This window comes from Natator depressus, chromosome 24 (assembly GCF_965152275.1).
Source record: "Natator depressus isolate rNatDep1 chromosome 24, rNatDep2.hap1, whole genome shotgun sequence".
In the NCBI taxonomy this organism is placed as follows: Eukaryota; Metazoa; Chordata; order Testudines; family Cheloniidae; genus Natator; species Natator depressus.
In genome coordinates, this window is record NC_134257.1 from 7,745,796 (window position 1) to 7,773,027 (window position 27,232).

The window sequence follows — 27,232 nt, forward strand, 5'->3', positions numbered from 1 at the left end:
TGAGCAGAAATGCCCTCTAGGTGCAGATTATTTATTCCTTACGCCACCCGTTCCTAAACTGAACTTCGCACCCCTTGAAAATCTGTACCTTATTCCCTGATAACCAGAAACTTCTATGCTTAAACTCTGTACCGTTTTCTTTTTATTTTAACATCTTAATAAAATTATTAAATCTGAATGCAGGGTGGTGAATGCTGTTATCATAGAATCATAGAATCATAGAATATCAGGGTTGGAAGGGACCCCAGAAGGTCATCTAGTCCAACCCCCTGCTCGAAGCAGGACCAATCCCCAACTAAATCATCCCAGCCAGGGCTTTGTCAAGCCTGACCTTAAAAACCTCTAAGGAAGGAGATTCTACCACCTCCCTAGGTAACGCATTCCAGTGTTTCACCACCCTCTTAGTGAAAAAGTTTTTCCTAATATCCAATCTATACCTCCCCCATTGCAACTTGAGACCATTACTCCTCGTTCTGTCATCTGCTACCATTGAGAACAGTCTAGAGCCATCCTCTTTGGAACCCCCTTTCAGGTAGTTGAAAGCAGCTATCAAATCCCCCCTCATTCTTCTCTTCTGCAGACTAAACAATCCCAGCTCCCTCAGCCTCTCTTCATAAGTCATGTGCTCTAGACCCCTAATCATTTTTGTTGCCCTTCGCTGGACTCTCTCCAATTTATCCACATCCTTCTTGTAGTGTGGGGCCCAAAACTGGACACAGTACTCCAGATGAGGCCTCACCAGTGTCGAATAGAGGGGAACGATCACATCCCTCGATCTGCTCGCTATGCCCCTACTTATACATCCCAAAATGCCATTGGCCTTCTTGGCAACAAGGGCACACTGTTGACTCATATCCAGCTTCTCGTCCACTGTCACCCCTAGGTCCTTTTCCGCAGAACTGCTGCCTAGCCATTCGGTCCCTAGTCTGTAGCGGTGCATTGGATTCTTCCGTCCTAAGTGCAGGACCCTGCACTTATCCTTATTGAACCTCATCAGATTTCTTTTGGCCCAATCCTCCAATTTGTCTAGGTCCTTCTGTATCCTATCCCTCCCCTCCAGCGTATCTACCACTCCTCCCAGTTTAGTATCATCTGCAAATTTGCTGAGAGTGCAATCCACACCATCCTCCAGATCATTTATGAAGATATTGAACAAAACCGGCCCCAGGACCGACCCCTGGGGCACTCCACTTGACACCGGCTGCCAACTAGACATGGAGCCATTGATCACTACCCGTTGAGCCCGACAATCTAGCCAGCTTTCTACCCACCTTATAGTGCATTCATCTAGCCCATACTTCCCTAACTTGCTGACAAGAATACTGTGGGAGACCGTGTCAAAAGCTTTGCTAAAGTCAAGAAACAATACATCCACTGCTTTCCCTTCATCCACAGAACCAGTAATCTCATCATAAAAGGCGATTAGATTAGTTATCAATGTGTTGTCATTATGGTATGAATGAAGGGCTTAACCCTGTCCCAAATTAGGGGGGGTCTGGGGATCAGGACTGGTTTAACCTGTTCCTTCCCACTGCTGCAATGACAAAGTGCTAGTGACTGCTGTACCCACCTCAGGGGCACCTGTTTCCAGGGGGTGGCATCTCTCCCCGGGGGACTCCTGCTCTCAGCGGGTGGGCATAGCAATTCCCCACCCCACGGTCCAATGGTTGACGGAAATGAAGCTTAAAATCTGTGAGCACAGCCCCTGCTCTCCCAGGCCTCCCCCTTCTTGCTCCAACCCCATCCCCATTCCATCTACCCAATCATCCATTTATTTCCCCTGCTTCCTTCTTGCCTTCCAGCCCCCCCTCCCCCACCACTCCCTTTCACCCCTTCACTCTGGAAGGCAAAGGAGAGAGGGAACTGGTGAGATGGAGCAGTGGAGGGGATCCCATGCTGGGGTAGTGGGAGCTTGGGTGCCCCGTCTTTTTTGAGAGCTTAGGTGGGATGTGAGTAGGGTTGCCAACTTGGTAATACAGTAACTCCTCACTTAAAGTCATTCTGGTTAACGTTGTTACATTACTGATCAATTAGGGAACATGCTTGGTTAAAGTTGTGCAATGCTCCCCTATAAAGTCGTTTGGCAGCCGCCTGCTTTGTCCACTGCTTGCAGTAAGAGCAGCCCGCTGGAGCTAGCTGGTGGGGGCTTGGGACCAGGGTGGGCCGGCAGCCCCCCTATCCGCTCTCCGCTCCCCTAAGTTCCCTGTGTGGCAGCCGTCCACCAGGCTATCAATTGCCGGCAGTTCAGCTGTCCCTCCCCCCACTGCCATGTGCTGCTCCTGCCCTCTGCCTTGGAGCTGCTCCCAAGAGCCTCCTGCTTGCTGTGCAGGGGCGGGAGAGAGGGGGGCTAATGTCAGGGTGTCCCCCTCCCCCCTGCTCCTGCACCCCACTTACCCCATCTCCATGAGAGGAGGGGGGTGGACACAACAGGGCTCAGGATGGAGGGAGCTTCCTGGGAGCAGCTGCTGTCTCAACTTGCTGATCTACTTAAAAGGCAGTGTACTTAGGGTGTGGTCAGTGTGCGTCTCTCTCTCACACACAGGGTGTGTGTCTCTGTCTCTGTCTGCCGCGCTGTCTCCCCTCCCTCCATTCGTGCTGCTTTGTAGAGTGTGGGGCTACATTAACAACAATGGGTTAACCCTTGAGGGCTCAGCCAAAAGCTAGTTCATCATTTAGCAGTAAGGCATTCCCTGGGAAATATCCCACGCTCTGACTCCTCCACCTCAACCAAGCTTCACAATCATCATCACTGTGTACAGTATTAAATTGTTTATTTAAAATTTATACTGTGTGTGTGTGTGTATGTGTGTGTGTGTGTGTATATATATATATATAGTCTTTTGTCTGGTGAAAAAAATTTCCCTGGAACGTAACCCCCCCCCCATTTACATTAATTCTTATGGGGAAATTGGATTTGCTTAACATTGTTTTGCTTAAAGTCACATTTTTCAGGAACAGAACTACAATGTTAAGTGAGGAGTTACTGTATTTAAAAACCGGACACTCCAGCAGGAGTACCAGAACCTTCCCTGCCCCGCCCATTCCCCTGAGGCCCCGCCCCATCCACTCCTCTTCCCCCCTCCCCCTGTTGCTTGCTGCTTTTCCCCTTCCATCCCCCACCACCTGGGTCAGGAGGGACTCACCTGTACACTGCTCTACCCAGTGCAAATAGGCCATAGTGCAAACAGGAGCCAGGCCCATAATGTGGCTGGGTCCATCCTACAGAGGGCTCTATATGTGTGTGCGTTTGTGTGTGCATGCCAGAATCTCCCCTTCCCTGCCTATTTCCCCCTAAAGCCCCGCCTCTGCCCCGACTCTTCCCCTGAGGCCCAGCCCCATCCACTCCTCTTCCCTCCTCCCCTGTTGCTCACTGCTTTTCTCCTTCCATCCCTCGCCACCTGGGTCAGGAGGGATTTGCCTGTGGAACCAGGGCTGGGAGCTGCAGCCACTCAACAAAGGTAGGAGGCGGCCCCGGCTGAGTAGAGGTTGGTGTGGGTGATGATCCAGCGCCTCCCTCGCCCGCAGTAACCAGACGTTGAATGTCCGGTCAGTAAATCTGATTGGACACTGTCTGGTCCCTTTTAAAACCGGACTTTCTAGGCAAAAACTGGGCACCTGATCACCCTAGAATGGCGTCTAGACCTTGTGCTGGCCCTCTGCACAGGGTGAATTTCATCCTAAACGTTCAGGTAACAAACAGCACACAGTCAGACATTGCCTAACAACAGGGGCTGCCCAAGATCCATCAGTCACTCACCTGGCGCTCCCCGCAAACGAGGGGAAGCAGTGACACAAGACAGCCTCATGGAACCACCCAAGTACAACTGCAAATTTAGCCCAGGGCAAGAAATGATTTGGAGGTTCTTGAAAATCTCATGAAATTTCACCATGAGGCGATGTTGCTCAGTTGTTCACATTCATCCATTGATGGGGTTTTTTGTGGGTTTGTGGGGAATTTTTTTTTGCAACTGACAGATTATATTTTGCTAAAACCAGCCACAAAGATAAAGAAATAACTGGGGACAAGCTCCCCAAATGGTTACATTTTGACAAAGATGTGATTTCTCACTACTGTCCCACCGGTGATCATTTTTCTACCTGGCCCCTGCAACACACTGATGGATCCCACATTTTTACTGGCTTCCCTTTGATTAACTAAAGCCCTGAGCTTGTAACCTGATTAATTCAAGCAGACCCTTGTGCCCATATGGAGCCGTCTTGGGACTTTGCAGAGATTCAGGGCTCCACCCTCATGAATTAGATTTTGCAGCATCAGGGCCTGAGAGTTTGTTTCGTCTGTAATCGGTGTGGCTTTGCATTTCTGTCGCTCGCTAAGTAACCCACACCTGGCCCTGCTAAACAGACTGAGCCTAAACTTCTCAGACAATTGAATATATTTTTTTTCCTTTCAGAAGAGGATGTGTAATTTCTATTACATGCATTGTTTACAGATCAGATTACATCTGGATCGTCATAGCAACCTCACTGCTGAATTGGAGAGATGAGAATGCATTTCACGTGCTGTAGAGATGTGTGACGTCACTCTGAAACTGTATCCCGCAAGGATTCGGTCAATAGGTGTCTGCAAATCATATCTCGAAGTAGGGCACAGTAGGTCAGATCCAGAAGCAGGGCGCCCCCTGGATGGGAAGGACTTTTGGCTTGTGAAAAACAGGTAAAAGAAAATCCATTACTAAGCCGTATTTATCTATAGAATAACGTGCTCCTGGGATATGCCGGCAGCCTGTGGAGTAGAGCAGGGCAGCAGATGTGTGATTCCCGGTGCTGTGCTGGCATTTGCAGCTGGGGGTGTGGATTCCAGGTTCACCCTTTCCCTGCTTTCTTGCTCATTCAATCACTAGCCCTCTACCTGCAGCTAGATTTACAGCCTTTGGGCCTGACTCCCCGCTACTGTGCATCACGTGCAGTCATTTATACCTCAGCTGAAAACTGCTGCTATTCTGATTCAGCAACATTATACACCTACTTTGCACAGGGGTAAATGGCTGTGCAGTGGCAGAGAGAATCAGGCCCTTCATCTCTGCACCGTGTCCTTGGTCCAAGCGCTGCGGGTAGCAAAGGCTGACTTCACTCTGTAGGTCACATTTTATAACAGCAGCAGCACTTGGTTCCATGGCTGGGCTTCTCCACGGCACAAGGCGATCTCAGGTCGTTTCTGATGGCTGGTGTGTAATGGCTTCGCATAAGACTTATGGGAGCAGCATTGCAAGATACCAACCCAATTTTGTGTGGCCATGGGAAACACGTTCCCTCCTCCAAGGAATGTCCATAGTTTGCTTGATCTCCTAGGTTGCTAATGATTGCTTTGTGACCTGTATTGGGGAAAATCCATACATGTGGCTAGGGATGTGCTGATCCATCTACTTCGCCTCTCTACCTCTGTCGTGGCTTCGGCAACTCCACCACGTGGAGTAGCTTTATCCGTGCGACATGGCCTTCAGCCAATACGTTTTGAGACAGCGGCAGTGACAATACTTAGCACTGAAATAGCTCTTCACATGCGCAAAGCAATGTATAGACATTAATCAATTAAAAACACCCCTGCGGGATAGGGAGAGTGAGCTACAAGTGCCCAAATTCTGGACCAGACCAACCACGATCATTCATCATTTTGGCTACTTATCTCAGGTCCGTCAGATGGATCTGATGGGAGGATTTTGCCACTACAGCCCCTACATTGTTCTCAAACAGAGCAGTTAGATTACAGCAAGGCTAAGATTCGCAGTTTAACAGACCACATCTCCAGAGTGCATTCTGAAGCAGAGCGTCCCTCTATATTTGTGGATAAGAGCCATAACTGGCAATCCCACAGTGGTTTCCTTTGTTCCTGGACATTCGAATAAACCCTTTGTCACCGAAATATTCACCCCAGCTGTTGGAAGGAGAAAAAACACAGAATTAAACATTAAGAGAATAAAACACCTTTTTCATGTGTTTCAAGCTGTTTAAAAAGGGCATCCAATTCACATCAGTACAGACACATACGTGCACAGCTCTACACAGCTCACTTATACCCCACGCATATCCCAGGAGCACGTTATTCTATAGATAAATACGGCTTAGTAATGGATTTTCTTTTACCTGTTTTTCACAAGCCAAAAGTCCTTCCCATCCAGGGTGCCATAGCCGATAACTAGAACCCCATGATTCACATCATCAGTGCAACGTGGATCATCGTAGACTCCTGGAAGGAAAGAATGCGCAATCACAAGGGAGAATAAAAAGCCAGCAAGGACTTCTCTGCTCAATAAAATTGTTGTGAGCAACAGCATCCAAATGGTGCCAACATGCCTCTAACCTGCTCCCCTGTATGGGGGGTAATAATAACAATCCCTCACTCTTTTCATCAGTAGATCACAAAGCAGGTCAGTCTCATTATCTCCATTGCACAGATGGGGAAACTGAGGCACAGTGCAGGCAGTGACTTGCCCTTGGAATCAAACCCAGCTCTCCTAAGCCCCAGTCCAGCGTGCTGTCCACTGGGAAGTTTAATTTCCATGGCCTGTACAAACATTGAAAGGCTCCATTACCTCACACATCCCGTGAGTTATTTCAGTATCCCAATTCCCATAAGCACCGGGAGGGAATCTTCCTCCCACTATGGTCTCCTCACGGTGTTCCCTTAAAAGCCCTATATCCAGAATTCCCCCAGCACAGGAACCGAGTAAGACAGCCACAAGCTGTCTTAGGAGGCGCCCTTCCAAAAGCTCCGGCATAGGGGGCATGCCAGCCAGGGTTAGGATCTACAGCAACCTGGGAGCTTGCCATAACTTATGCAACATCGAAGTGTGGACCCCAGTGTGGACCCTTCTCTCATGCTATTGTAATGCCAGTGTGCCAGGGTGGGCAGCGGGGACTGAACGTGGGACTTCTGAATTAACGCATGAGCCTTTCCTGCTTGCTCTGTAAGACCCAGCCTCTTCTAACCAAGGCTGTGGCAGGCTCCTCAACCTTTCTGTGGCCCAGCCACCACTGAGTGGGTGTGGCTTACATTAACCTGTGCTTTTTTTTAATTAGTTTTGACTGGGTTGTATTCCAGGCACTGTCAGATATTGTGGCTGCAATTTTGTGCTGCACCAAACTCAGCCCAGGGCGGCTCTAAAATGGCCTTTCAGCCCAGTTCTGGGGTTGAGACGGCTCCTGGGGTAATGTAGGCAGCCACAGATGATGGGCGGCACTGCCAAAGGTGCCACTGATCAGCTGTTTGGAGGCACCGCAGATCAGCTGTTTGGCAGCTAGGAAAGGCGCTTGGGGAAGGCAGAGAGCAGTAAGCAGGGCAGGAGCCTCGGGGGAGCTGGGAGTGGGAAGAGGCGGAGTGAGGGTGGGGCCTCAGGGGAAGGGGTGGAGCACCCCTGGGGAAAAATAAAAGTCAGCTCCTATGAACCAAGGGGTAACAGGATGGTGTCACTCACAAACAGCAAAACATGCATTCAGCTGCCTGTGGTTTTTGTTTGATAATGACTGTAATTTATAGAGGGATCAAAAGATTCCAGGAAATAACAAGAAAACAAAAGCCAGGTCTCCATGGGAAGAGCACAATGTGCACGTCTCCTCAGTAACAAGCTGCAGAACAAATAGCAACTTCCTCCACATTCCCCTTTACATTTAAAGAGACAGTCCACAGAAAGCAAAGGCATCACGGCTTCAAACTATGTACAGCACCGGGCGCGAGGTGTTCTAGATTAGAGAACATACCTGATCTGTACAGGAAAAACGAAGGCTGTTTCGCATCTATGGCGACAGACACAGGTCCAATATTGGCTACGGCATCCTTCAGGGCTGCTTCATCGGCATACGGAAGCTCAACGAACTTGGAGCAGGTGGCGGCTCGGGTGGCAGGGTTATAGTGACACGTTCCGTTCTGGCAGTGGCAAAGAGCAGATGAAACAGGGACATTTCAGCCTCTGGCATGAACATCTGACCCACTCGCAATATTTGTTTTTATCTCCTTTGTATTCCCCTCCGTTGTCTGAATCCCTCACATTTCTTAAACCACTGCTGCTCCCTCTGGAGCATTCCCTCTGCCTCTCGGCATCGAGATCAGAGCTGAGGGACTAACTGATTTTTCAGTTCAGTGACTTACCCGGAAAAACAAACAAATGAAAGAAAACAAAACAAAAAAAAATCTAAAAAACCCATTGGTTTGTTTCAAACCAAAATTGCATTTTTTCCAGGGTTTTTTGCGGAAACGAAAAATCGAAAAAAATTTGATTTGGCTCAAATGAAACATTTAGAATGTCATTTCATTTCCGAATGAGCTGTCAAAACGGTTCCTTTTGACATTTCCGGGGGGAAAAAATCAGGGGAGGTTTTTGGCTGAAAATATTTGCCAAATTTAGGTCAAATTCACAAATAGTTTTGGTGCCCTGAAAAGAGCATTTTCAGCCAATTTTAATTCACTCAGTGTTAATCTCTCTCCTTTCCCATCACTCAGGTAAGGAGAAATATGAGGATTCAGCTTTCAATGACAGCAGTGAACATTTGCAGCACGCATTTCACCGATGGATTTATGAGCCTCCATGCCTCTGGGACAGAGGGAAGTGTGATTAGCTGGGTTTCACAGAGAAGTCAGAGGAACAAACAGAGCTAAGATTACAACCCAAGTGACCTGAGCACAAGTCCCTCTGCTCTAGCCATTAGGCACCAGTCTCCACCCAACATTGGGAGTAGACGTCAGGAATACTGACACCAAGTTTTACTGCTCTAACGGCTGCCTGCAGACCTCTTCTCTTGTTCTTTGTGCTGACACAAACAGCACAGGAAGACCCAGCAAAACAGGCCACAAAGAACAGAATGCTACACACTCGCCAGAAGAGATGCCAGCAACAGACTACAAAAAGGACTAGGGAGTCTCTGTGTTTTTGGGGGATGTCTACACGGCATTCTTAAACCTGGGTCTCTGGGACCCAGGCTTGCGGACTCAGTGTTTCCAAGCCCACTCTTCAGCATCCACACTGCACTGTAAACCTGGGTTTACAATTGCTGGGCCCAGGTCTCACAGCTGTGCTAATGTGTCCATACTGCCCTGCACAGACCTTCTGACTCAGGTCTGCAGCTTTTGCTGCACCCACTCTGCAAAATGACAAGGCTTGGACGCAAGTCAGCAGGACTCGGACTCTGACCTACCCCTCTAGCAGAGTCCTAGGACCTTGGGCCTGAGCGCTTGCTGACCTGAGTCAGGCTGATTTGTGTGTGGATAGAAGGGGAGCCTTAATCAGAACCCGAGCTTTGCGTGCAGTGTAGACAGACCCTCTCTGTGTCTGTCTGAAATCTGGATACCAACCTGAGCCGTGTACGGATAGGAAGCGTCCGAATCAATGCCGTCATTATCAATGATGTACTGGAAGGCGTAGGTCATAAATCCACCGCTGCAGCCGTGGTTCCCATACATACTGGTACAGTCGACTAGGTTCTGTGCGCTGAGAGACACCAGGTTTCCAGTTTTCAGTTTCACCTGGGCTTCTAGGGCACCGACAGCACTGAAAGCCCAGCAGGAGCCACAGGGCCCCTGAAAAAGCCAGAGAGATGCACTGAGCCACTGCTGTGATGGGCACCCATGTCAGCAAAGGGAACAGATTGAGCCTCCCACCTGATTTTTCACATCAGTAACACATCCTTTGTCCCTCCAGTCCATGGAGTCTGGCACTTGGCTGCCAGGGCGCGGCCTGTAGGTGGAATTCCGGTCAGGTCGGTGGGGAATTTTCACTCCAGTTAACAAAGCAGCCACTTCCTCGCTGGTCTAGTTAAAAAAACACACACACCCCTTCAGACTGACGTCCCCTTGATGTACAGGCTGGCCCTGAAAACTGGGGAAATTCTGATACAAACTCTGCAGCTCAGGTTCAACTCATGTTCATTGACACAGTGTTTTCCTTTATGCACTGAAAAATATGAGCAGGACTGAATGCTGGGGATCAGCCTGGCTGACACAATAGCCTATGCTGTAGCTTTGTTTGCCGGGAACTCTGGATTCTGTGATTCTTCATGTGCTAATCCTCCCCCAGGACATTGCTGGGGAGAGAACCCAGGACTAGCGCTGTCGGAAAGTTTTCAGACAAAAACAATATTTTTTTTTGGTTGAAAACTTTTCTTTGGGTGGACCGAAACAATGCGTGAACTCACCTTGAATTTGCAAAATTGTCTCAGCCGGGGGGGAAAAATTCAAAACTCGTCAAAATGACTTTTCAGTTCAAATTTTACTTCCATTTTATTTATTTCTTTCTAAAAAAGGTAAAATAATCTAGAAAACTAAACAAAATGCGTCGTCCAACCCTAAATGAATTGTTTTAATCTTTTTTTCATTTCACCATTGCTATTTCAGGTCCACCTGAAACTAACTTTTGATTTATTGATTTTTCAGCCACCAAACCAAAAAAATCTCTTCTTCACAAAGCTCTACCCAGGAGCATCAGCATTGCCAAGTCTCTTGATTTTATTGAGAGTGTCAGTATATCTGGTGTTTTCCTTAAAGCACCAATGTCGGGGGGAAGGAGTTGTGAGATTGCACAAGAGTTTCAGCCTTTTTTTTTTTTTTTTTTTTTTAAGTTTCCATCTCTCGTGTAGCTGTGGAGACCTGCAGGAAAACATAACCCTTAAAAGCGCAAAACCCAGAGGCAAATAAAAAGAGCCCCCAGACTTAGACTTTCTTCAAATCCCAGGATTTTTAAGCCACCATAATTTTAGGGGCCTGACTCCTGAGTTCTGAATGCTTGGCGGTGGCAGTAACGGGATCTGAAGCACAAGCCCCTGCAATTTCAGTTAAAGGAGCAACTTCTTTAACCCGCAATGGCCTAGCAGACAGGCTGTGTGTTATTCCACACGTGGCATTCCTCATGGAGGTAAGGGAGGGTGGCAGACACAGTAACATAGACAAACAGGAACCTGCAGGAATGGGATTCTCTCAGTTTTGATCTCACGTGCACTCTATGTGCAAGGTCACGCTGCTTGGAGGATGCCATTTGATACAGAAACATTCGGGGGGGGTGGGGGGGAAGGGAGGGGTCACACCAGCAGCGGGCTAGCAGGGGGTGGAGTACCTGCACCTAAAAAATCAGGACTACCCCATTGATGGCAGATTTCCCACACACACCCCTGACACGAGCATGTAGGACAAAGATTTCCACAGCTCTCGGGAGCGGTAAAGGGGGCAGGTTGCTGCTGGAGGATGCACAGGGGTGCTGTGGTTTGTGGGCCTACCTCTGCACTGCTCATACTGACCCTGGATTGGCTGCAGCTTATTCTACCCCGATTCAGTTACATTCTCTGGCCACGGCACCCCCTGAGAAATACAGATAATTCCCAGATGCCCAGTCACTTGGTCTGAAGTGATATTTTTTTTAAACTCACCATGTCTGCCAGGTGGTTCATGCCCAGCTCATAGGAATGCAGCCCCAGTGAGTGCTTGAGGTTATGCAGCATAACGAGCTTGAGGTTCTTTTCCCAGGTCACGCGCCGTTCCCCTTCCTCTTTCTGGAACCAAAGCACAGCCCCCACAATACTATGCAGTAGCCCAGAGGAAACCATCTGTAGTATAAATGGGTTATAGTTCCACTGCGTTTTTTTTATCCCCCAGGAACCCAAGGCTTTGCAAAAATCTTGCTTAGATCCTGCAACACTCACTCAAGCAAAACTTCCTAGGAAATCAAGGGGAGTCTTAACAAGTTAAGCGTGGCAAGATTGAGTCCTACCGCAGCCCCAAAATGCAGCCAGTTCTGGAGTGGTCTGCAGCTGTTTTTTAACAGCACACAGCAACACTAAACAACAGGGTGGGACAAGAAGAGAAGAATCACATTGTATCCACTTAAATCTTCAGGGGGAATTATAGGGAGGCAGAATGTAATTGCCACCAGGACAGTGATGATACCCTGTAATTTAGGAGGAAAGTACTATAGGATTCACTAATGACCCCAAGCAGTCGGGGCTTTCAACTAAGCCAAAGTAATTAAGGAGCTGAACATACAGTTAGGATGCAAAACAATATCAAGAATCAAACATTCACGAGACAGCTTACAGCTGTGCAAATCACTGACTTTTTGGTTTGGCAGCCAAACCGAACAATGTTTTAAAAATCAGTTGAAGATTTTTGGACTTGAGTCAAACATTTTGTTTCAATTTAGGGCTTTTTAAACCTTTTTATTTAGTTATTGTTAATAGAACGGAGGGAAATTCCAAGACAAAATGGCTTTCCAAAAGGAAAAGTCAAAACGGTTCATTTATTAAACGCTGAAATGAATCACTTTTTCCCACCTTCCCATTTTATTTTTTTTAATTTGACAGAAACAATCTGCCAAAATCTAGCCAAATTCCCCAATTGTTTCTGTCAACCCGAATATGCATTTTGCCACCAAAAAAAAAAAAGAAAGAAAGAAAAAAGAGGTGGGTGAAATATGTCACCTGGCTCTAATATATCCGTAACAAAACACGCTTTAAGAAATCAGCTAACCCCCTGGGATGGTTTAGGCAAGGTGGAGGGTACATACAGGGCCCAATGCTCATTAAAGCTGAATGCACTTCTGAAAGCAGAGAGAGCTTTACAGTCTCCAGGAGAGGAGCAGGAGGCACCGATCTCAGTGAGAGCTGCCGGAGGGCTGGCATGCCAAGGTCCTGGATACCTGCTGACCGGAGGGGAGATGGTGATGGAAATCCCCCTCCCCTACTTCGAACCCACAGCTGCACAGACCCCACCTTGTGGCTGTATTGCTTGCCATAGGTTTTCTTCCAGAGCTCCCAGTGGTTGTCCAGCGTCGGGTCTGAGTGTAGATGTGCAGTAGCAGCAGAAGCAAGAGAGGCCAGGAAGATACAAAGCAACAGCTTCATTCTGGTCAGCTAGAAAAAAAAAAAAAAAAAAAAAAGAGCACGCTGGTGAAAGATAATATCTGCATGGTTAAGTCAAGTGTCTCAATTTCCTCCACTCAGTGATGGTGCAAAAGATCCAACACTGACTTGCTGAGATTTCTCCACTCTCTCTGCCAGGAGCAAAGTGTCAAGAAGCAAACCCTGACCCTGCAGCAGCTCTCACACTTGTACCTCTTGGGAGCGAGGGGGCAGGGGAAGGGGCTTCCTGGAACCCCATACGACAACAACAGACGTGAAAGGAAAACAGAGCTAGGTGAATGGATAATATCCCCCGGGTACTTCCACAGCTCCTGAACTGGATCTTGGACCTGGACCTGGGCATCAGAGCCTGGTGTAAGGGATACAGCAGGGAGGGAGGGACAGAGCTAGCGAAAGTCAGAGACATTCCCAGCTGGGGTGGGAATTGATGTAACTTCACTGAGGTCAATGAGTTTGATCCCTAGGTGGTGTAAACTGGTGTTGCTCCATTGTGGTCACTGGAGCAAAGCTGATTTACACCGGCTGAGGATCTGGCCCAGAGAGATTTAGATGAAGAGGGCTTGGATTTTCAAAGAAGCCCAAGCGATTTTCAAGGGAGTTAGGCACCCAAATCCCATTAACTCTCACCTAACTCCCCTAGGTTCCTTTAAACACTCCAGCCTAAATAGGAAGATGGAGGGGTGTACAGGGCTAGAAAGACAGAGAGACAGAGCGGGTGTATGAGAATAGATAGAGAGGGTGTATGGCAAGTGAGAGAGAGGGTGTTGAATGGATAGATAGAGGCAGTGGTGAGCTGGAGCCGGTTCGCCCGAACCGGTTGTTAAATTTTGAAGCAGATTTAGAACCGGTTGTTAACTCGCTTCCCTGCAGGGGGCGCTGAGGCTTTGATGGGCTCCGGCCGGGAAGCGATGAAATTCCTCCTCCGGCCGCCGGGGGCGCTGCGCTGCGGGAGCCATGTGGGCTGCTCCTGGGCCCTGGGCACGAGCCCTGGTGCTGCTGGTCCCCCGACCCCTGGCCCTGGGGCTCCCGCTGCTGCCTGGTGGGTCCCCGGCTGCTCTGCTGGGCCTGGGCTGCGTCCTACTGCTCTCCCCGTGAGCGCCCACCACCCTGCCTCCAGCCACCCCCTGCACCCCCTGCCTCCAGCCACCCCCGCACCCCCTGCCCTGCCTCCAGCCGCCCCCGCACCCCCTGCCCTGCCTCCAGCCACCCCCTGCCGTACCCCCTGCCCTGCCTCCAGCCACCCCCGCACCCCCTGCCCTGCCTCCAGCCATGCCCTGCACCCCCTGCCCTGCCTCCAGCCACCCCCTGCACCCCCTGCCCGCACCAGCCCCTGCCTCCAGCCACCACTGCACCCCCTGCCTGCGCACCCCCTGCCTGCAGCCAGCCCCTGCCTCCAGCCACCCCCTGCACCTCCTGCCTCCAGCCACCCCCACACCCCCTGCCCTGCCTCCAGCCACCCCCTGCCCACACCAGCCCCTGCCTCCAGCCACCCCCACACCTCCTGCCCTGCCTCCAGCCACCCCCTGCACCCCCTGCCCTGCCTCCAGCCACCCCCACATCCCCTGCCTCCAGCCACCCCCTGCCTGCAGCCAGCCTCTGCCGCACCCCCTGCCCTGCCTCCAGGCACCCCCTGCACCCCCTTCCCGCACCAGCCCCTGCCTCCAGCCACCTCTGCACCCGCTGCCCGCACCAGCCCCTCGCATAACCCCTGCCCTGCCCGCCCCAGCCCCTGCCACACCCCCTGCCCTGCCCGCAGCCAGCCCCTGTCTCCAGCCAGCCCTGCACCCCCATGCCTTGCCTGCAGCCAGCCCCTACCTCCAGTCAGCTCCTGCCCGGTCTCCAGCCAGCCCCTTGCCTCCAGCCAACCCCGCACCCTCCTGTCTCCAGCCAGCTCCACACCCCCTGCCCTGCCCGCAGCCAGCCCCGCACCCCCTGCTTCCAGCTAGCCCTGCCCCACGCCCCTGTCTGCAGCTGGCCCCACATCCACTGGTGCCCTGCCGTTCCCAGGGCAGTAACCCTGCACACCTGCTTCAATGAGGGGGGCATGGAGCAGCTGGGACCCACACATGTGCACACCCTAGGGTGACCAGACAGCAAGTGTGAAAAATCAGGACGGGGGTGGGGGGTAATAGGAGCCTATATAAGGAAAAAGACCCCAAAATTGGGACTGTCCCTATAAAATCGGGACATCTGGTCCCCCTAGCACACCCCCAGGGCGTGGCGGGGACCCACACATGTGAAACGGAGCTCGTTTCTAGTTCAGGCCCATCTTTTTAAAAAAGAACTTGAGGCAGGGTTAACACACACCCGTATTTTCCCGGACAGGACAGGCTTTTTGGTTCTTAAATCGCCGTCCGGGAAAATACGGACATATGGTAACCCTGTTGCTACAAAAAATACATACTGGGGCACATCCCTTAAATCAGAACTTTTTATAGGGAACCGGTTAAGATTTTGGCAGCTCATCACTGGATAGAGGGGGTTACTGGAAGAGAGAGAGTTTTATATGGGGATAGAAAGACAAGACTGATACACGCCGGTGTCTGCAGATGCAAACTCTCTACAAGCAAAATACAAAACGTCATTTCTTGATTTTACTTCCTCAAACACATGGTTCCAAACATGACGAAGAGGAGATTTAAAGTACAGGGGGAAAAAGAAAAAGCCAAACATACCTGATGGGAGTTCACCCAGTGGAGATTTCTAGGCAGGAATCCTGAACTGATCAGCAGGCAGCAAGAATTCCCCCAAATTCTCCTCCCAAGGTTAACCAATTTATTTGAGCATGAGCTTTTGTGAGCTACAGCTCACTTCATTGGATGCTGTAGCTCACGAAAGCTCATGCTCAAATAAATTGGTTAGTCTCTAAGGTGCCACAAGTCCTCCTTTTCTTTTTGCGAATACAGACTAACACGGCTGTTACTCTGAAACCTCCCAAGGTTGGCTCCTGAGTGAACCCTAACACCCTTCCTGCTCTGACTGCATGCTGAGAACAACAACTTCGGTTTGCCCTGCCAGGCTCATCACAGGGGACTGTGAATGGGGAAATGGCAGGACCTCTGGTTTCACTATTACTGTGACTGTATCAAAATAGGGATGTTCACTACAGCTGCAGGCTGATTTTCAGTCCCCAGCCCCGGAAAACTAAAATCAGATGTTTTTCCTTCCCTTCCCAGACCCTACAGCACATGATTTGGAGAGTTAAAAAATAAACTAGTAGGGTCAACATTTTCAAAAGCTCAGACAGGTGCAAACAGTCGCTGGGACCTCCCTTTTGGGGTTTAAGTTACCATCAGTATTATGGTAAAACCTAGAGATAACAGCTGAAATCAGGACCCAGGTGCACCAGGTTCTGCATGAACACAGAGGGAAAGACAGAGCCTGCCTCCCTGAGCTCGCAAGCTAAATAGATAGAGACAGACGGAGGGCAGGGGGAAACTGAGGCACAGATCAGGGAAGCAATTTGCCCAAGGTCACACAGCAGGGCAGGGCTAGTGCAAGGACTAGAATGCAGGTCTCCTGAGTTGCAGTCCAGTGCCTGCTTCACTGGGCATTTAGGCACCCAGCACGCTCTCCGAGCCGGTGTTTGGTTTAGCCTCAACTGCCTGAGCACCCAGCATTGACTGGGATTTTCAGAGCACCCGGGCACTTTCCTGAGTGCACAGGGCTGAGCAGAAATGCCCTCTAGGTGCACATTAGCATATGGATATTGGCACTTTGAATATGCTAATGAGGCCTAGAATCCCAAAGACAGGCTGGCAGATGTTCCTCTCCACCCCCTCACCCCTTTCAAACTGCAGGCAGGGCCTTGGGAGGGAAGAGGCCAAGTGCGAGTGGGGCCACGGGGTGGAGCGCGGACAGGGCCTCTGGGGGAAGAATCCGAGGGGAATGGGGGGTCGGAATGGAGCAGTGGACAGAGCAGGGGGTTGAGCGACGGTCCTGGAGCCGTGGCCCACAAAAGATTAATCCAGTCCTGCAGGTGCTGAGATGGACCCTGAGATCCACAGATGAAAGGTTCTATAGCAGTGCAAAGGCTAACCAGGCCAGATCTTCAGCTGCTAGAAATCAGCATAGCTCCTATTCTGAATAACCCTGGGAACACAGACTGCATAGCAATGAAATGTTTTCGGAGATGAATATTTGCCTGCTGCAGCCTCTAACGGGTTACACATGTAAGCAGGGTCTGAATGAACTCTGTGAATGAGAGTAAGAGACTTCAGGAGCAAACTGTATTTACATGAATGCACCTGCTCTGCTGAGCTATCCAGCAGATAGAGCGGTGTTGCTCAAAATAATCAACTTTGGCTGGTGTTGGGTTACAAATCACTTTAGTACTGAAGTATGTTCCGGTGTGTGATATTTTCATTATAGTACGAAAGATCTATATCTAATCCTGCAATAGGGAACAATGGAAATGAGAATAGAGGGGCTGCGGTTCGTGAGTGAGGGCCACAGGCAGAGCTGTGGGAGGGGAGCTCAGGGCTGGGAGAGCAGGGCCTGGGGGGTGGGATCTGAGATTGGGGGGCCCCACTGTGCCAGGCTGCCCAGATCCTGACCCATAGCAAGGCCCTCGCTCTCTTGTTCATTTCCTATTCATCCCTCTCTGTCCCGCCCCAGCCGAATGGGGGCACCAGCCCCCCATAACCCACGCTCTGACCCACCCTGTGTCCAGGGATCTCAGAGCCGTCGGGGGGGTGGGGGGGGTTCATGTGTTTGAATCCTCCAGCAGCTTTGGGGAAACCCTGTCTCCATGCAGCCATCGGCAGCACCTGCCTGCCGCCCTGCCCTCTGCTCTGCGACTGGGGAGCGACACCCAACGCTGGGTCCCCAGACACCCGCACCCCTGACACAGAACGGAGACACTAGACACACGTGTGCACAGAGACACACACAAACATGCAATACCCAGACAGACACCACTAATGCATGTACACAGGCACACACACAAAGATACACACAGCCGCAGAGATACCGCTGTGCACACACACAGCTGTGCACACACACACACACCCCGCCCAGGCTGGGGTCCCTTGGGGAAGGTGACGGTCAATGGGGAGACATTCCTGGGGTGGCGAGATCCTGGGGCAGAGAGAACTGTTGTCAGACCCCTGGTGGTGCAGCCTCAGATGCTGAGGGGCTGTGTGAGCTGGGTGAGGGTCCCAGGGACGAAGGCCCTTGCCCTGCCTATGGCCCAGATCCCTGTGCAGACCCAGGAGGTGTGGGGCTGGCTGGCCGGTGGGGTTCTCCGGGATATCGGCTGTGAGACCCTGTTGTGGGGTGACTGTGTCTCTTTGGGACACGATCCAGGTCCTGCTCCGGTAACTGCCAAGGGTTTGAATTTGAATCCAGGGAACCAATCGGCGGAGAGGAAAATGGTCAGTGAAAATGCAGATGACCTGGCTGGCAGCAGGGAGGAGCTTCTAGGCTCAGGATACCTGCCTGCCCGTAACCAGACCCCTGGGGCTGGGTGGGACAGAGAGACGCTCCCCGCCCCCTTGCACACCGGAGGGGGGGCTTAGGGGGCTCATGCTGGCTCTGATGCAGTGAGGAAAGCAGCGAGCTCGCTGCTTACCCCCACTGGGACAGCAAGGGTAGCGCTGAGCACAGTGGGAGCTGAGACCCCAGCTGAATGTGGGGAGACACAGGCAGGGCAGGGGATCTGTTGGGAATGCCAAGGTGCTTGGTAAGGAAAGTCTGGATGAGCCTAGGCAGCCTTGTGAGCTGATGGCTTTGTCTAGTCAGCAGGGTGGGAAGGCGAGGAGAGTGGAAGATGAGTGTCCCTGGACCTTACCTGTTACCTGGGTGGAGATTTGTGACAGTGAAGGAAACGTGCCTGTGTCTGTCAGGGGTATTGACTTGCCTGTGGTGGGAGCTACCCTGGTTTTTAAGCAGTTGTCTGTGACCAGCCCTGTGTGCTGGGACAAGGGGAATGAGATCCCAAGCTGGGTGTCTGGGAAAGGAGAAAGTGTGTCCAGCTCTTCTTTGTCTGTGGAGCAGACAGAAGGGGCCTTTCAGCCTGTGATGGTCGAGGGTAGTGCAGTTGTCTCAGAGTTTGTTCTGGATTCAGCTAAAGCCCAGGAAGGTAAGGGCCCTAAGTTTGTGTGTGCTCGGGAGAATGGCCCTGTAACGAGGTCGCATCCAGTTAGTGTCTATGTAAAATCTCAGAGTCCAGACAATTCTGGTGCTTGTATTTTGCCTGTTGCTACTGTGTTGTTGGGAAAGGGTGGAGCAACTCTGTCTAATCAGGGTGAGATCCGAGGCAGGGCACAAGGAGAGCATGAAGGTGATGTGATTGTGTTACCTACTGAGGGTGTGGAAACCTGTAGCAAGAAGGAAAAGATTCCTGAACTTGTGTGTGGCAAAGGGAAGGAGAAGGCTTCTAACCTTTTATCTAGGAAGTCTGTCAGTTTGCCTGAAAGGGGATTGTGTAGGAATCTGCCAGATGGGCCAGAGGTAATTCTGGATGTAAGGGAGACCCAGAAAGAGTCTGTTGTTACTCAGGAAAGTGTTCCTCTAGAGCAAGCCCTCGGTGAAGAGGGTAAGAGCAGAATTTCTGTGAGGGGTGAATTGTTGCATAGAAAAGCCCCTAGGGAAAGAAATCCTCATGGAGTCTTTGCAAGCAGTTTACTGCAACTGAAGTGTGAAAGTGATTTAATCAAGAAAGTTTCAGTTCCTAACAGCCAGAAATTTTCGGTTGTGAATGGATCCACTGACTTTCCTGTTGAAAGATCCAGTGTGGATAGCTTTGAGAAGGTCTCAGATGGAGTGAAAGCTGTTAAGAAAGTTAAGCAGTCCTATAACCAAGTGGCTGTGTTTGGCCAGCTTGTTGGGGAGAGGACCCAATCCCAGTTTGACCCCCTGGGGTTTTGGGGGTGGCCAAAGGGCATGGACCGCATCAGCCTTCCCACATGCGGCCTGCGAGTGCTATCGACCACCCCCGACCTAAGGGAGGGCGTGAAACTGGAAGGGCCTGGTGTAACTCCTACCAAGGAATGGGAGAGATGCTGGGGCATCCATGGTGGCTTCGAACTTCCCCAGGTCACTGGCTAAAGTGACCCCGCTCAGTTCGGTCTCGAAGGGGGCAGAGATGTGACGAAGTGGGACTGTTCTCAGTGTTTCCTCTGAATAGTGTGGGGGTGCCTCAGTTTCCCCTATGCAGTTCTTAAGTATCTAGGTGGTGGGGTAAGGGTGTATGATTACTGCAGAGCCCTAGAGGGCAGGTGTGTGCAGGGGTCTGGACACAGAGAATGGCCGACGCCCTGTTTCCTGGCAACTGATGGCCTGGGCCCTTCTCCCCTGCAAGGTGAGAGCTAAAGGATTCGCAAAAAGAAAAGGAGGACTTGTGGCACCTTAGCGACTAACCAGTTTATTTGAGCATAAGCTTTCGTGAGCTACAGCTCACTTCATCGGATGCATACCAGTATGTGGCTGTGACCCCCCAGCCAGCGCCCCACTCGGCCCCAGCACGGCCAGGCCTTACAGAGACAACCAGGCTGAGTTTATTGACCGGAGCCCAGAGCTGGAGAAGGAGCCGCTGGAGGCTCCTGTTATTTACTCCTCGTAACTAGGGATCGAGAAATGACAGTAAAGGGCAGCAGGTTTAGAACATACACAAGGAAGTCTTTCTTCCCGCAACACACCGTCAACCTGTGGAACTCCCTGCCAGAGGATGTTGTGAAGGCCAAGACTATAAGAGCGTTCAAAAAAGAACTCGATAAGTTCCTGGAGGATCGGTCCATCAATAGCTATTCGCTAAGATGGGCAGGGATGGTGTCCCTAGCCTCTGTTTGCCAGGAGCTGGGAATGGGCGACAGGGGATGATCACGGGCGATTCCCTGTTCTGTTCATTCCCTCTGGGGCACCCGGCACTGGCCACTGTTGGCAGACAGGACACTGGGCTGGATGGACCTTGGGTCTGACCCACTCTGGCCGCTCTTACGTTCTCATGGAATTAATGGGACAATGGGTAACATGGAGAACAAACTGGGGACGCGTTTCCCAGCGTCCTGATGTCCCGAACCCGCCTCTGGCAGCTCCTGCGGGTTCAGCTCCCCCCAGCATCTGGCTCCCAGCCACCCGGGCTCCGATGCTCCCTGCAGGAGACAAACCTGCTGGCAGCTCCTCCCCTCGGGGCAGGACCCTGGGTGCACCCCGCACCCCGCGATAGCTCCCACCAAGCCAGCGTCTGTCCTCAGAAACGCCTGCCCCCCGCACTGGGCCCTTTTCCCTGCCGGCTGCTTCCCTGGGGCTGGGGCAGACGCTGCTGGGGCCTGGCTCCGGGTGGAACCAGCCGCCGGAGCTTGGCACCACCCAGCTCCCCTGGAGCCGGGCACAGAGAGAACAGCCCGGTGCCTCCTGTCTGCCAGGGACGGGCCTGGCGCCTCCCGCTGCCCGCTGGAACCAGCCCCTGAGATCCAGGCCAGACACACAGCCCGAGACGTGACCCCAGGCACTCGGCTCGCCATGGTCACCATGCCCAGCGATGCCAGCTCTGGGCAGGGACCCCACAAGCCCCTTTGGGGGCTGGTCTGTAGACGTCAGAGCCGGGGGCCCCATGAGCCCCTCGGCGCCCTGTGCCCTCCGCCAGGGGTCCCGGGTCCCAGCCGGGCGGGTCAGCATCGCTGTTCACAGCTCTGCATGGGAGAACTGCCCCAGGGAGGAGAAGACACAGGGCCGGGCACTGGAGGAAGGGTGGGGGGGAAGCCCTGGGTGGGGACCCCTGGCCCTGGTTTGGGCACCAGTGGGGCACTGGGGAGACCCGGGTCTGAATCCCTGCAGCCCCACAGACTCCCCATGGGACCCAGGCTGGTCACTGAGCTGCCCAGGCCCCTCTGTGCAGTGGGGAGCTCCTGCGGCCTGGGGTGGGACATAGCTCAGCGCGCCAGGCTCAGGTCAGGCGGGCAGAAAACGGGGCACGTGCCCCAGGCTGGGGGGTGTTTGGTCCTGAGACGTCACCAAGCCGGTGGCAGAGGTGGGCTCCCAAATACTGTGCTGGGCACAATGGAGCCAGAGCCACTCACAGGCTCCGAGTTTCTGATTTCTTTGGAGGGGCCCAGACGCTGTGGTGATGGGCGCCAGGGAAGCAGCCTGGACGGACGGACCCTCCGGGCCGGGCGGTGGCTGTTCCTGCCCTTTAACGCTTCATCGGCGGGACGTCCCCGGGCGGCGGGACCCAGGCTCGGGGACGCGCCTTTCCCAGCATGCACCAGGCCCCTCCCAGCATGCACCGGGGGGCAGGAGGGGGCATTACTTCTTCAGCTCCTTGTACACGTCCCGCTGTCGGGGCTGCAGTGTCTGGGGGAAACGGGGACGATTCAGCCAGAGACGCCCCGGGGGAGGGCCCAGTCCCCTCCCCCCCATGGGGCCCCAACAGCCCCTCCTACACCAGGGGCCCATCCTCCCCCTCCCAGTGCTGGGCCCCCCATAGCGCCTCCCCTCAGCCCTGAGGCTCCCGGCTGGTCACCTTCTGGCTCACTCTGCTCCCCCCTGCTCTGGGATGTGTTAACCAGCCCCATTCTCAGCCATAGGGCTTCTGGGGGGCACCTCCCCCCACTGGGTCCGAACCCCCCTCAGGGGGAGGATACAGCGCAAGGGGCCGGTGCGCACCTGGTATGTGGGGCTGGGGTCAGGGGGGCTCCCGGGCTGGGCCGGGGGAGACAGAGGCAAGAGGGGCTTTAGCACCGGACCATAGAGACCCCCCCCAACCCCTCCAGCCGAGCTCGGGGTGGGGGGAGGGACCCTGGGAGAGTCAGTGGGACCCAGGGTTTGTGTAACCCTCCCCCACCCCCACCCAAAGGGGACAGGGTAAACTGGCTGGGGGCTGCGGGTCGGGACTCAGGAGGGGGCGTGACTGGAATAAGGGACAGGACTGGAGCCTTGTCACTCACCACTGGCCCTGCCCTGGCTGTCGGGGCAGGTTCTCGTACACCAGGACGGGTGCCCCATTCTCCCTGGGGGTCTCGTTCCGGCAGTGAGAGTCTGGGAGGAATCATCAGAGATGCTGGAATTGGGGTCCTGGCTCCCAGCCCCCCCTGCTCTAACCACGAGACCCCACTCCCCTCCCAGAGCCAGGGAGAGAACCCAGGAGTCCTGGCTTCCTCCCCCCAACCACCACTCTAACCACTAGACCCAAGTCCCCTCCCAGAGCTGGGAGAGAACCCAGGAGTCCTGGTTCTCCCAGGGCGGCCGGATGTTACTCACAGAGGAAATAGGCCCCGACTCCGACCAGCGCCGCCCCCGCCAGTGACCCGATGACGATCCCAGCGACGACCCCGGCAGAGAGACCTGGATGAGGGGCGACGGCCCCGGCAGAGAGACCTGGACGAGGGGTGTCTGAAGGAGAGATGTGGGGAGGGTTGGATCAGACGGTCAGTAACAATCCCCCAACGCCGCTCCCTGCAGCCTGGGCCCCTAGTGCTGCACTGGGGCATTGGTGCCAGCACTGGGATCCCTGTGTCTGCAGCACGTTCCTCCATCTGGGAACAGAGAGCACGTCACTGGGGGGAGCAGTTGGATCCCTCCCGACCCCAGGGTAGCCCTCGCTCTACGGGGCTCCTGCCCTACAGCCTTGTGGAGGATTCAGACCCAGCTCCCTGGTGGCCGTAGTGAGACTTTATTGTAGGGCTACACAGCAACATGGGAAAGAGTGGGGCTCTGGGATCCAGGACTCCTGGGTTCTCTCCCCAGCTCTGGGAGGGGAGTAGGGGCTGGTGGGTTAGAGCAGGAGGGGCTGGGAGCCAGGACTCCTGGGTTCGATCCGGGCAGGGCAGGGGAGTGGGGTCTGCGTGGGGAGGTCTGTGGAGCCGGCACAATGGGGTTAATACAGATTATACCAACTGCGACAGCAGCAGCTGCTGGGGCTGGGGGGTCACTCCCCATCCATATTCAGTCCTGGCTCCCAGCTCAGGGAGCGGGCGTCTGGGGGCCCAGAGCCCCACATCTCTGTGTATTGGGGGGTCATCATCTCTTGGGGGCAGGGGGGTGGGATGCCACATACAGGGCAGGGTCTGTGTTTGGGGGCAGGTCCCCCCCATGACCCAGCCAGGTTCATCCCCGGGGGAGAGGCCGAGAGCCCATCGCTGGGGCGGGGATGGGGAAGGGGCAGGGCGCGGGGGTGGCACTTACCAGAGACGGGCAGATGCACCGTGGCGAGGACAGGGCTAGTCAGGCTCTGAATCAGCACCGTGTAGTTCCCGGTGTCCTTGAGCGTTAACCCCGCGATGTGCAGGGCGCAGCCCGGCCCCGCTGTCTCCCGCCCCGTGTGGGCCCAGTCCTTGGTCTGGACGGGGGGTGTTTGTGGGTAGTAGGTGAGGATCTGGCTGTTTCCATCAGTGGCGGTCGCTGATCGGAACCAGCTGCAGAGCACGAAGTCCTGTGGCGGATTCTGCGGGGCCAGGCTGACGCCCCCTCCCACCGCGGGGCTCGGCGGGGTGAGGACGATGGTCACCGGGGTCTGGGCCGGCGCCGGCTGCAGGCAGGAGCCCAGGACGGAGGCTGCGGGGGGGAGACCAGAGAGACAGATGCTAACTGGTGCCCCTCACTCCCGACCTGCAGCCCCTCCGTTTGCATTTGCACTGTCCCCGTTACAGTCCTTGGTGTCCGGGACACCTGGGTCCCCCCACCCCGGCTCCACCCTCTCAGCTGCAAGGGACCCCTCGCCAGGTGCCGCCCCGCCACCTTTTGCTGCGGCCGGACCTGCCTCGACCCAGGGGAGGCGTCTCTGGGTGGGGACCCTGGAGTCCGGACCCACAGGCAGGGCAGCCCCATGGGGCCCTTCTGGCCTCAGACTTCCCCTCCCAGCCTCCTCCGCTCACTTCCCCTTCGCTTTGGAGGAAGGAACCCGGGGGAGGTGGGGGGGAAAGGGTCTTCTCCCTTCTCCCCCCACCCCCCACCCCCCACGGGGTGCCTGGTCCCTGGGTCTCTGCCTGGCTCTGGTTCCGCCTGCTAGATCTGGAGGGAGGGAGTTCAGTGCGGGGGGGGGGCCTGGGTGTGTGTCCCCCAGGTCTCTAGCACAGAGAGACACAAGCAAACAGCTGATCCCTGCTGCGGGACACAACGGGGCTTCTGTGCGTGTCCCCGCGGCTTTGGGGCACAGCCTCGGGGGAGGGTGGGGTTGGACCCAGCCTGGGAAAGGAAGCGTCAGAGGCCCCCTCCGGCTACTCCAGCCCTGGGGTGCCCCTAGCCCAGCTCTGCCGGTGCCCCTGAGTCCCGACCCACAGCCCCTCCGCTTTCATTGACACTGGCTCTTATTGCAGCCCTTTTTGCCCCGGACACCTGGGTCCCACATTCTCCCTCTCTGACCTGCCAGGAGAATCCCTGTCCAAGGGCCGCCTGGTCTGTGGGGGATTCGCCCCATCGCCCTTCGCTGCTGCGGGACCCGCCGGGACCTGCCAGGACAGCAGAGACGCCTGGTTCCCAGCTGGGGGCAAAGAGAAGAGACGGGGGAAGTGGGAGGGAGCGGAGCTGGCACGAAGCACCTCCCTTGCCCCCCCCAGCCCTGCCTGCCTCCACTGCCGGGGGGAGGGACTCACCCGCCCCTCCCTCTGCCCCCATCCAGACACGGGGGCGGGGGGGTGCACCAATCCGGGCCCCCGCTGCTCCTTCGACAGGGGTCTGGCCCTGGCAGATGTGTGTGTGTGGGGGTGGGGGGTCACACAGAGCAGAAATCGGCCCCTGGGGGGCTGGTGCATGAAAGGGGGCAGGGCCCCCCAGCCTCCAGGAATCCTACTCCCCCTGTTCCCCCCAGATATTGCCCCCCAGTGGAGGCTGTGTGGAGGGGGGGCTCATCCCTGGAAGTCACCCGTGGGAAGTGGGAGACAAAACCCCTGTTAGGGAGTGGGGGGCACAGGGAGACCCCTGCGGGGGGGGGGGGGGGGCAGAGCCCAGACTGATGGGAATCTGGGACATTTCTGGGAGCCAAAGCCCCCCCCCCCCCCCGGCAGGATGGGCCGGGGCTGGGGGGGAACAGGACAGAGTGTGAGGCCCCAGGGCACAGACAGACACAGAGCTGGGCTGAGCAGCCTGATCCCGCTCCGCCTGTGGGCCCACGTGTGTCCACCCACCCCCACCCACAGACACACCCACCCGCACACACACCATGCGCACACCCATAGACACCCCCACGATACACACCATACACCCCCACACACCCCACCCCCCCACCCACACACCCATAGACACCCCCACGATACACACCATACACCCCCACCCACACACCCATACACACACACACACACACACCACCCACCCATACACCCCCGCACAGACACCATACACACACCCATAGACACCCCCACGATACACACCATACACACCCACACACCTGCACACACCCACACCTACACCCACAAACACTCCCCACACCATACACACCTGCACAGACACCCCATACACACACACGCCAGCCACCCACACACCCATACACCCCCACACACTACACACACCCATAGACACCCCCACGGTACACACCATACACACCCACACACACACCCCACACACAGCCATAGACACATCCACTCACCCACCCACCCATCCTCCCACACACATACACGCACAAACACTCCCAAACACCCACACCCATACACACCGCCACACTCATACACACACACACAGTCACACACACCCCCGCCCCACCCCCAGAGCAGGGCCCATCCCGTCCAGCAGGGGGCGCAGGGACACACACACACGGGGCCGGGGGGGGTCACATCAGTGTCAGCCCGTCCGACTCGCTGCGTCCTGCGGTTCCCAGTGTTGCGGAGCGTTACCCCGGGGTGTCGGGGAGCCGCCGGCCCATTGTCACTGCCCCCGGGGCTCTTGGGCCGAGCGGGGCTGGGGGTGGCGCCGTCGGGTTCCACGTTCTGCGCAGGCGGCTGCAGGGCCAGGCTGAGGCCCCCCCAGCCCTTGTGGGGGTCGAGGGGGGGAGTCAGGGGCAGGGGTTGGCTGGACACAGGCCCCAACCCTCCCTGTGAAGATTGCCAGAAAGGGTCACATGACCCCGCCCCCGTGCGGTCAGACAGGGCAGGGCCAGGAGGAAAGTCTGACTCACTGAGGAGAGGAGCCCAGGGGAGAGACAGGGCCCGTGGGGAGCAGGAAGCAGCAGAAACAGGCAACAGCCGGACACAGACACCCCCAGCCGGACACAGACACGCCCAGCCGGACACACCCCCAGGCTGATACAGACACTCCCAGCGTGACACAGACACCCCCAGCCGGACACAGACACCCCCAGCCAGACATCCCCAGCTGGACACACCCCAGCCAGACACAGACACCCCCAGCCGGACACACCCCAGCCAGACACACCCCAGCCAGACACAGACACCCCCAGCTGGACACACCCCCAGGCTGACACAGACACACCCCAGCTGGACACAGACAC

At 54.7% G+C, this 27,232-nt stretch overlaps 2 protein-coding genes across 2 annotated transcripts; both read right to left on the reverse strand.

The window, feature by feature from the left end:
* Positions 1–4,550: 4,550 nt before the first annotated feature.
* On the reverse strand, positions 4,551–15,975 carry LOC141977097 (cathepsin S-like). The gene is made up of 8 exons (XM_074938402.1): positions 15,531–15,975; positions 12,706–12,846; positions 11,368–11,490; positions 9,611–9,760; positions 9,305–9,529; positions 7,717–7,882; positions 6,103–6,205; positions 4,551–5,893 (listed from the first exon to the last, which is right to left on the reverse strand). Exons 2-8 carry the CDS (start codon positions 12,835–12,837, stop codon positions 5,794–5,796), a joined length of 999 nt encoding a protein of 332 aa, XP_074794503.1. The 5' UTR covers positions 12,838–12,846; positions 15,531–15,975; the 3' UTR covers positions 4,551–5,793.
* A 5,575-nt stretch (positions 15,976–21,550) lies between these two features.
* LOC141977347 (cell adhesion molecule CEACAM3-like) lies at positions 21,551–25,210 on the reverse strand. The gene is made up of 5 exons (XM_074938785.1): positions 25,156–25,210; positions 23,980–24,348; positions 23,056–23,187; positions 22,743–22,833; positions 21,551–22,149 (listed from the first exon to the last, which is right to left on the reverse strand). Coding segments are annotated over exons 1-5 (648 nt in total). The 3' UTR covers positions 21,551–22,148.
* Positions 25,211–27,232: the final 2,022 nt, after the last annotated feature.

Coding starts and splice junctions, on each gene's coding strand:
- LOC141977097 (XM_074938402.1), bottom strand. CDS start 12,837: ATGAAGCTGTTGCTTTGTATCTTCCTGGCCTCTCTTGCTTCTGCTGCT. Junction 9,761..11,367: donor TGAACCACCTGGCAGACATG/GTGAGTTTAAAA, acceptor TTTTTTAACTAG/ACCAGCGAGGAAGTGGCTGC. Junction 7,883..9,304: donor CCTATCCGTACACGGCTCAG/GTTGGTATCCAG, acceptor TGCCACTGCCAG/AACGGAACGTGTCACTATAA.
- LOC141977347 (XM_074938785.1), bottom strand. CDS start 25,210: ATGGGGCGAATCCCCCACAGACCAGGCGGCCCTTGGACAGGGATTCTC. Junction 24,349..25,155: donor GACAGGGATTCTCCTGGCAG/GTCAGAGAGGGA, acceptor TCCCCCCCGCAG/CCTCCGTCCTGGGCTCCTGC. Junction 23,188..23,979: donor GGTGCATCTGCCCGTCTCTG/GTAAGTGCCACC, acceptor TCTCTCCTTCAG/ACACCCCTCGTCCAGGTCTC.